At 38.5% G+C, this 10617-nt stretch overlaps 1 protein-coding gene across 1 annotated transcript; it reads left to right on the top strand.

Moving 5' to 3' along the window:
* The first annotated feature begins 378 nt into the window (after window positions 1-378).
* Window positions 379-4366, top strand: LOC137236058 (uncharacterized). Its single transcript, XM_067758759.1, has 4 exons — window positions 379-499; window positions 562-1085; window positions 1158-1900; window positions 4358-4366. The coding sequence occupies exons 1-4, from the start codon at window positions 390-392 to the stop codon at window positions 4364-4366; spliced, it is 1386 nt and encodes a 461-aa protein (XP_067614860.1). The 5' UTR covers window positions 379-389.
* The last annotated feature ends 6251 nt before the right edge of the window (window positions 4367-10617 follow it).

Raw genomic sequence — 10617 nt, 5'->3', positions numbered from 1 at the left:
ACATTTCTACTTCTGGAACAGTACGTTTTAGACACTCAACCAAACCGCTTAGCCAACTGAACTAGCTTACTTTGTTTTGTTGCTTTCTATGCAATTCGCTAATATACCTAGCGTTTTCTTTCCTCTAGCAAAAAAAAGCGGCTATTGTCACTACTAAAACAGGTGACTTTGTAAATATATGCGCTTTGATACACAAGCTATTGGGCGTGGAGAAGACGAGGGCAAAGCTTAATAGATTTTTTTTATTCGTCTTCGAATAACTCTCACCTACTCTGTTTTACAGTTTTCGAGAACAATTTTTCTCATAATCGAACCACTACGATATTTATTTACTACGAGCTCGAATTCATATCAATGTGATTTAAAATTAGTTAACACGTATTATCAAAATGGACAGCATTATAAGTCATAAGAACAAACATCCTAACATTTTCTTAGATGGATTTGAATATACATTCGATAGGTCGTATAATGAAACAGATTATTTTTTCTGTAGCAAGTAAGAACTGAATTCTAATTCACAAAATTTGAAGTTTTTTCACTTTCGTGAATATGTTTTAGTAAAAAACGTGAATCGAATTGTGGTGCCAGATTAATTCGATATAACAACGTGGAACCAGGTGAAAATAATGACAACATGAAGATAACAGGCATACATTTACATGCACCAGATGCTAGGAAAGTGGAATGTTATCGATTGGCAAAAGACTTAAAACGGAAGGCTGCGGAAGAGTGTAGTACCTCGAGAGATATTGTAGAACAGATTATATCAAATGCAAATACAGCTGTTAGACCGATTCTCCCTTCAGTCGATCAAATGATGCGCACCGTCAGGCGAACACGCGCTTTAAATTTCGTTGCGAAAAATCCTAATAATCTCAAAGAACTCGTTCTTGAAAATGAGTTTATCAAAATAATAGATGGAAAACAATTTTTGCTATATGATAGTTGGCCAAATGATCAAAGGCTAATCATTTTTTCCACAGAAGAAAATTTTAAATTTTTAGCAAGTTGCTCCTCGATTCATATGGACGGCACATTTTCTGTTGTTCCTCCACTTTTTTCCCAATTATACACATTGCATGGCAAGTGTTTCATTTATATGTATATATTTGAATAAAGTTCTCGATTCTATTGAAAATCTCTTTTATTTGCAGGAGGTTTAAATGGTATAATAGTCCCCTTGGTATATGTACTAGCATGTAACAAAAAACAAGAAACATATAATATCATAATGAAGACTTTATTAGAACAAGGAAACTCATTTAAACCTAAATATGTGATGATGGATTTCGAGAAGGCGGCAATTAATTCAGTAAAAAACTCGTTTCCCGAAGCATTGGTTCATGGATGTTTTTTCCACTTTTCCAAAAACATTTGGAGACATATCCAATCAATAGGGCTGCAAACGAGTTATAAAAATTGTTCAATTTTCGCGATGAACTTAAAATATTTACTAGCACTTGCATTTGTTCCAGAGGAAATGGTGATCGATGCATTCGGAATGATATCTGAACTGGAATTTTATGTGGATAACGACGATAAGGAATACAATTCCGAAATACAAAACTTATTAAATTATTTCGAGGTAACTTATATTGGATTGCCACTTCCTGGAACACAGCAACGTCGGAAGAAGTCGTTATATCCCATCGAATTATGGAATATGTATAATATCACCAAATCGGGTGAATCCCGAACAAATAATGCTATCGAAGGGTGGCACAACGCCATTCGAAATGCATTTGGAACACACCCTAACATATTTAATTTCATAAATAAAATAAAAAACGAACAGGCAATAACAGAAACAAAACCACAGCAATTTCCAGCTGGAGGTGAGCCATATCGAAAACGCAAGAAAAAATATAAAGACTTCGACCAGCGTTTGTTTAATACTGTAAATTCATTTGAAAAAGATGAACGCAAAAATGATTTAATTAATTACATGCTTGCCATTGCACACAATTTAAAATTTTAGATTGTACTACTTTTTCTTTATACATAATACCTTCCAAATAAATAAACGTTTCTGAATTTTGATAAATAATTAATGTTTTTTCTGTATTCTGATTACTTTCTGAATTTTGACTTCTGAATTTTGACTTCTGAAATTTGACTTCTTAAATTTGACTTCTGAAATTTGACTTCTTAATTTTGACTTCTGAAACTTGACTTCTGAATAATGATTTCTGAAAATTGACTTCTGAGTTTTGACTTTAGAATTTTGTCTTTCTGAAAAGAGGGTTCTGACTAATGTTTTCTGAAAAAGTGTGTTTCTGAATTTTTGTTTTCTGAATTTATGGGGGCACCCTTTTCGAGATATCGGCATAAAGGTGGACCAGGGGTGACTCTAGAATGCGTTTGTACAATATGGGTATCAAACGAAAGTTGTGAGTATTTTAAAAGGGCGTGTGGCTTAGTTCTATAGGTGGACGTCTTTTCGAGATATCGCCATAAAGGTGGACCAGGGGTGACTAGAATGTGTTTGTACGATATGGGTCTCAAGTTCAAGGTATTAGTGAGGGTTTTAAAAGGGAGTGGTGGTAGTTGTATAGGTGGTCGCCTTTTCGGGATATCGGCATAAAGGTGGACCAGGGGTGACTCTAGAATGCGTTTGTACGATATGGGTATCAAATTAAAGGTGTTAATGAGTATTTTAAAAGGGCGTGGGTCTTAGTTCTATAGGTGGACGCCTTTTCGAGATATCGCCATAAAGGTGGACCAGGGGTGACTCTAGAATGGGTTTGTACGATATGGGTATCAAATTAAAGGTATTAATGAGGCTTTTAAAAGGGAGTGGTGGTAGTTGTATATGTGAAGGTATTTTCCAGATATCGACCAAAATGTGGACTAGGGTGACCCAGAACATCATCTGTTGGATACCGCTAATTTATTTATATAATACCACGAACAGTATTCCTGCCAAGATTTCAAGGGTTTTTTATTTCGCCCTGCAGAACTTTTTCATTTCATTCTACTTAATATGGTAGGTATCACACCCATTTTCGATATCGAAAAAGTGGGCGTGTTCATAGTCGGATTTCGGCCATTTTTTATACCAATACAAAGTGAGTTCAGATAAGTAAGTGAACTGAGTTTAGTAAATACATATCGATTTTTGCTCAACTTATCGTGTTAACGGCCGAGCGGAAGGACAGACGGTCGACTGTGTATAAAAACTGGGCGTGGCTGCAGCCGATGTCGCCCTTTTTCACAGAAATAAGTTATTGTCCCAGAATCTAAGCCCCTACCAAATTTCACAAGGATTGGTAAATTTTTGTTCGACTTATGTATTAAAAGTATCCTAGACAAATTAAATGTAAAAGGGCGGAGCCGCGCCCATTTCGCAATTTTCTTTAATTTTTGCATTTTGTTGCACCATATCATTAATGGAGTTGAATATTGACATAATATACTTATATACTATAAAGATATTAAATTTTTTGTTAAAATTTGACTTAAAAAAAATTTTTTTTTTTAAGTGGGCGTGGTCGTTCTCCGATTTTGCAAATTTTTTTTAAGCATACATATAGTAATAGGAGTAACGTTCCTGCAATATACTCATGATATCTTCAACGACTGCCAAATTATAGCTTGCAAAACTTTTAAATTACCTTCTTTTAAAAGTGGGCGGTGCAACGCCCATTGTCCAAAATTTTACTAACTTTCTATTTAGCGTCATCAGTTCAACTCACCTACTATGTTTCATCGCTTTATCCATCTTTGGTAATGAATTATCGCACTTTTTCGGTTTTTCGAAATTTTCGATATCGAAAAAGTGGGCGTGGTTATAGTCCGATATTGTTCATTTTAAACAGCAATCTGAGATGAGTTCTCAGGAACCTACATACCAAATTTCATCAAGATACCTCAAAATTTACTTAAGTTATCGTGTCAACGGACAGACGGATGGACGGACATGGCTCAAATTTTTTTTTCGATCCTGATGATTTTGATATATGGAAGTCTATATCTATCTCGATTCCTTTATACCTGTACAACCTACCGTTATCCAATCAAAGTTAATATACTCTGCGAGCTCTGCTCAACTGAGTATAAAAAGCGTGGGGTGCATTTGACTAAATTTCATATCTTTCCTCTCAGATAGTTGCCAATAGAATGATTGTAACATTCAATATCAAGCATCCCACGCTTTTTACTGTGAATTAAATTATTCTGTTAATATTTTAAAATTTATTATAATTTTATTTTGAGGTGATTAACTATAAATGATTGTTTGACCTTCTACTACTGTTATATAAACACTTTTTAATTGAAAATTATTTTCTATTTTTTTGATCGGTTAGCTATAAAAGCATGTTTTTTAAATTATTATTTATTTTTAATTTTTTAGTTCAAGTAATTTTAAAAGTTTAAGTCGAAGGTGATGAAACCTCGAAACGCCAGCGGTCCATGGATGAATCCAAGCCCACGGCACCGAAAAGGTCCAAGACGCAGGGAGGCTTGACGCGGTCTTTCGCCGAAATTACCAAGGGTCGGCAGATGATTGTCATTATATACGAGAGCAGCGAAGATGGCAGGATCCCGAAACAACAGTGGAAGTGTATCGAGGCCGCGATCGCTACGGTGGCCGCTAAGGTTAAGAAAGGCAACCCTGGTCCACCGCCATCTTACACCGATGCAGGGTGGTTCCAGGGCAATGTCAAGCTAATTGCCTGTGACTATGCCAGGTCGGTAAGCCTCTATAGGGCCGCCGTCGCTCTGGTAGGGGTGGTATATCCAGGCGCGCACCACATGGTAGTGAAGGCGCGTGATATCCCCTCACGACCAAGGGTTAGAGCCTGGGTTCCAGTGACGCCAACGGACCCAGCTGACATCCTGGAGCTGCTCCAGGAGTACAAACCACCACAGGTTTGGAACCTGGATAAAACCGAGCTTGTCCTCTTCACGAGGAGGTACAAAGTACCAAATCTTACACCGCCAAGAATTGGGGGTACGTTCTTCGCGTTTAGCGATCAAGTCAAGTATTTGGGAGTCTATCTGGATAGGAAGCTATTATGGAGTGACCATATAGTGGAGCGATCCAAGAAGGCAGCAGCAGAGCTGTTCACCTGCAAGAGGGCAATTGGCACCTCCTGGGGATTCTCCCCTAAGGTGACCTACTGGATTTACACAGCCATTGTGTGCCCGATTCTTCCTTATGGTGCATTGGTCTAGTGGCCTGCACTAGCTAAAAGTACCTATCTTAAAATGCTTCAAAAGTTGCAACGGAGTTTGGAGCTCTGCATTACCGGGGCTCTCGGCTACACTCCAGAGTCCGTTACATACATACATGGATACATAGATAGATACAGGCCAAGCTAATAAAAGCGTGTTAAAAAGGGCTGCAGTATGCTCTTTCGTATATGTGCCATGCATCCACTTCTATCATTAATAAAGGAATGAGTTTTTCGCATTATGTACAAGGTTTCAAATCTATGGCCATTTGGGGTGGTCATAAGTTCAATTGACCTTATGTCCGTTAACCTTATGTCACCCCACCATCACATTATTGCATTGTCATCGAGCCTTGATACGTGTGCAAAGTTTCAATCAAACTTATGGCCATTCAAAGTGGTAGTAAGGTCAATTGACCTTATGGCCGTTGACCTTATGTCACCACAGCATCACATTAATGCATTGTCATCGAGCCTTGATACGTGTGCAAAGTTTTAATCAAACTTATGGCCATTCAAAGTGGTAATAAGGCCAATTGACCTTATGGCCGTTGGCCTTATGTCACCACACCATCATATTAATGCATTGTGATCGAGCCTTGATACGTGTGCAAAGATTCAAACAAACTTATGGCCATTTAAAGTGGTAATAAGACCAATTGGCCTTATGGCCGTTGACCTTATGTCACCACACCATCACATTAATGCATTGTCATCCGTCCTTGATACGTGTGCAAAGTTTCACAGCAATCAGAGTTCTAGAAACCGGTGAAAATTAAGCTCAAAGATTCCGTTACATAGTTACAGGCCAAGCTAAAGCGTGTTAAAAAGTAAGCTGTTTGGCCAATTTTAGTGTATTCACAAAAGATGTTTTTATTTATTTATTTATTTGTTAGTCTACAAATTTCACAATTAATCAGACTAAATATGAATGAATGAATGAATATAAATGCGGATTACAGTGTAAAATTAACAAGCATACATAGTGAGCAATATTATATTATAAAATATGTATATACAAATATTATTGAATCAGTTGTCGGGATGGACTGTGATGCCGAGCAACGGAATTGATTATCAGTGCTGTCGGAATGGACGCGAGTTCGAGCAGCTGATGTATATTTAACACACAATAGTAGGGCTGCGATGTGTGGGAGGTTGGAAAGGACGTGATTCCAAGCCACCCGCCCAAAGTAACTATTGATTATTAGTGCTGTCGGAATGGACGTGATTTCGAGCAGCTGATGTATATTTAACACACAATGAGTAGGGCTGCGATGTGTGGGAGGTTGGAAAGGACGTGATTCTAAGCCACCCGCCCAAAGTAACTGGAGCAGGTAACATATTTAGTTTAACATGTGATTTTGAAACAGTTATGAGTTCAAGGCAGTGATTATATATTTTTTATACTGTAAAGTGTGTCGCAAGTATCAATATTATTGCAGTGATTATTGAAATCTTGACACAGACAACGAAGAGGTTCATGTATTTGAAAACTCGATCTACATGTATTTAAATATAGCGGTTGGAAATACCGAGAGGACCTAAAAGGGAGATTAAACATCACCTCGCCAAGCAGAAATGGACTGTTTATCATCCCCCTTAATAGTTTTACCATAAATAAAAAATTTCCCAATCATAGATTCAACCCTTGGTTGGTCACCCTGTGTACGTGAAAACATAAGTGTCAAATTAATCTATCTGGTAAGTAGGTATCCTCCAGATAAGATCTACCTTAGCTGGAGATGGTAAAACGGCCCTTAATGACTACCTCCAAACTGGTGCTAATCGGATGCATATCGGGAGAGTAGGTAGCCACACTTGTATCAACAATGCTGAAGTCTGACCAATACGGATTTAAATTAATTAATAAAAGTTTACGAGTATTTCAGAACCACCTAAGACACCAATTAGGAACGCTTTAAAGAGGTATACAATGATCTTGCCTTTTGAACGCGTCTTTAACTAATTCAGTGGCAGGTGGTTTTGAAATAGTCGCAGACTTTGATTAATTTATTTAAATATATACCTAGCTCGAACCTAAGCGCTATTGGTACAAGTGTGAATACTAAATGTCCCGCTTTTCATTTTCTGCTGGGTATTCATTTTTGTTCTAAAACTTATTGATTTTTATGATTCAATAGCACACAAATTTTAGTTTGGTTTTCTTAAAGTGCTATGAAACGGCAATTATAAGCTTAAAAAATAAATTATTTGTTTTAAGAGACACTTGTTGTTTAATTTATCACATTCTTAATTTTTTTGCATATATTGAAAGTGAGCCCAGTAAGCAGAATATAAAAAGTTCCAAAAAGTGAAAAAATTTATTTTCATCTCTTTTATCTATAAATATAAGCAGACCCGGCAGAACTTGTTCTGCCCTAACTTTGATCTATATAATTAAGTTTTAAGAAGTTTTTATCTCTAACTCTCCCTCCCCCTTTTTCTTAACCTTTTATTGGAGGAGTCACCCTGCCCTTCTGTTTCTTCTCCGTAATTTTTGCTCTATCTGCGTCCAGCTTCATCTCTTTCTCAGTGTCTTTCTTCGTCACTCTTTTCTCTATCTAGTCCCTTTCTTTCTCCATCCCTTATTCCTAGTCCCAGTTCCAGTTACAGTCCCAGCCCAAAATTCCCAGCCCCAGTCAAAGCCCAAGTCCCAGTCGGAGTGCTTCTTCTACTCTCAGTCAGTCCCTGGTCCGTTTTTCGGAAAATATTCTTGTAAATAGTAATCTAGGGTAAGAGATACCTAAATACCCAATTTCAGGCAAATCAAACCGTGACTAGAATTTGTTCGAATAAATCTTTCCCGGGTCCTCTTTCTAGAAGCGATTTGATAGGAATTCTCTTGAGTTTGCCATGAAGCGACCCTGCAAATTTGATCCAAATCGGAGAATGATTTCCGAGTCCATAAGCCGCATGCAAACATACATCCTTCTGTATATGTATATTGATAGATTAAATCTTCTTAAAGCACAAACATTACAAAAAAATAGAACTTTTGTTTAAAAATTAGATTTTCAAATGACGATGAACTTTTAACCATTTTTGTTGCGTTAACCTGATATTTTGACAATTTTCCATGCCCTTATAATATATACCTTCAAATTATATCGAACATGTCTATATCACATTGCTGAGCTTTCAAATGTAAAACGCCGTTTTAAAATCGGAGCATGCTGTGTGAAGTGATGGGCGTACAATAACATTTAGCGACTTTATTTTATAAGATTTATAGATAGATATAGATAGATCATAAATTAAAGCCTTGTATTTTGAAAAGACGTATTCTCTAACACTACTTACCATACTGGATTGCACTTTCTTTAAAAAACTCTCTAAAATAGCTACTTAAAAGGAAAATTTACCTTACAACTTTTTACACTACGTACAACTTTGTTGCAAACGAACGCTAAATAAGTGCTGTAGTAACAAGAAGTATGATTGTGTGATTCGTAAATCAACAACCCTATGTTCTGTTAAAGTAAGTGCACGCTAACTAATAAAATGAAAAAGAAAATACGGATTTGGGCTATCCCATATGTAAAGTGAATTTTTTAAAAGGCAAGCCATGACGAAATCAATGAAGTGAAGGCAGTGACAAGTTTAAGTGAGTTCGCTTTTCCGACATGCAACTGAATTTGGCAAACACTGTAATGTCAGGCAAAAACTGTTTTTATTTAATAATTTGGGAAAAATTTAAACAACGTGACATCAGGACGGACAAGGCGACAGCTGTTTCGATTATACCTTGTAAATCTGTTCAAAGCCTTTTCTCCCGGGAGTGGGAGTCGAACTCGCACTCCTACGATAGTTGAAATGGTTAGAAACGCATTCAGCTACGTCATGCCTTAGTTGTTGCAAAGTTTTTCCCAATTGCCTTTTTTTCGCATATATTACCTTCCACACATTCCATACGTTGTTGTTGTTGTTGTTGTAGCAATGCTCGCCCCACCCAATAGCCGCGACCGATCACAAATTGTCATCAATATCCTCCAACGGGAATCCAAGGAAACTTGCCGTTTCAACAGGGGTGGACCATAAGGAAAGGGGTGTTAGAGGCGTTGGTTCTACATTAAAATTGAAGAGATGGTTGGTGACATTGCAAGCGGGGCATACATTTTGTATATCGGGGTTGATTCTGGATAGGTAAGAGTTTAACCTGTTACAGTATCCAGAACGAAGTTGAGCAAGAGTGACACGCGTTTCCCTGGGGAGTATGCGTTCCTCTTCCGCGAGTTTTGGATAATTTTCGATAAGTACCGGATTCACCGGGCAATTCCCGGCATAAAGGTCCGACGCCTGTTTATGGAGTTCACCAAGGACCTGCTTGTGTTTTTTCGCTTCATACGGCTGGGTTCTCAGGTACCGTATTTCCTCAAAATGCATACGGAGATGACTCGTTAAGCCCCTAGGCGGTGCTGGTTCATCAATCAGATGTCTGTTGGGATGCCCAGGTTTCTGGGTATTCAACAGGAACTGTTTGGTCAGCATCTCATTTCTCTCCCTGATGGGGAGTATTCTCGCCTCATTATGCAGATGGTGTTTTGGGGACATAAGAAGACAGCCCGTGGCGATTCTGAGAGCAGTATTTTGGCAGGCCTGTTGTTTCTTCCAGTGGGTGATTTTTAGGCTTGGCGACCATATGGGTGACGCGTAGCACGTAATCGGCTGGCTAATTGCTTTGTATGTAGTCATGAGCGTTTCTTTATCTTTTCCCCAAGTACTGCCAGCGGGGGATTTGAGGATTTTGTTACGGCTCTGAATTCTCGGAACAATTGCGACTGCGTGCTCACCAAAATGTAGATCCTGATCAAACGTCACACCCAAGATTTTGGGGTGTAGGACAGTCGGTAGCGTAGTGCCATCGACGTGGATGTTCAAAATGGTCGACATTTGGGACGTCCAAGATTTAGTCGGTGATAATACCAGGTTTCGCGAGGCGAAAAAACTGGAGAGATCAGGGAGGTAGCCGTTTATTTTATTGCATAGCTCATCGATATTTGGGCCTGGGCCTGTGGCCATTATTGTGCAGTCATCGGCGTAGGAAACGATTGTGACTCCTTCCGGTGGTGAAGGTAGCTTAGATATGTAGAAATTAAACAAAAGTGGGGATAGGACACCACCCTGTGGCACCCCTTGTTTAATTCTCCTTGGTTTTGATGTTTCGTTTCTAAATTGCACCGATGCCTGCCGACCACCCAGATAATTTGCGGCCCACCTTTTAAGACATGGGGGGAGGGTAGACCCTTCCAGGTCTTGCAGTAACGAGCCATGGTTGACCGTATCAAAAGCTTTTGATAGGTCTAGCGCTACGAGTACTGTTCTATGGTAAGGGTATTGATTTAAACCGCAATTTATCTGGGTGCTAATGGCATTTAGCGCGGTGGTAGTGCTATGGAGTTTTCTGAAGCCATGCTCATGAGGGGCTAGCTGCAAA

The sequence above is a fragment of the Eurosta solidaginis genome, unplaced genomic scaffold (assembly GCF_040869045.1).
Source record: "Eurosta solidaginis isolate ZX-2024a unplaced genomic scaffold, ASM4086904v1 ctg00001302.1, whole genome shotgun sequence".
Lineage (NCBI taxonomy): Eukaryota > Metazoa > Arthropoda > Insecta > Diptera > Tephritidae > Eurosta > Eurosta solidaginis.
The sequence above is the reverse complement of the archived record's forward strand: the minus strand, read 5'-3'. Positions and strand labels throughout refer to the sequence as shown.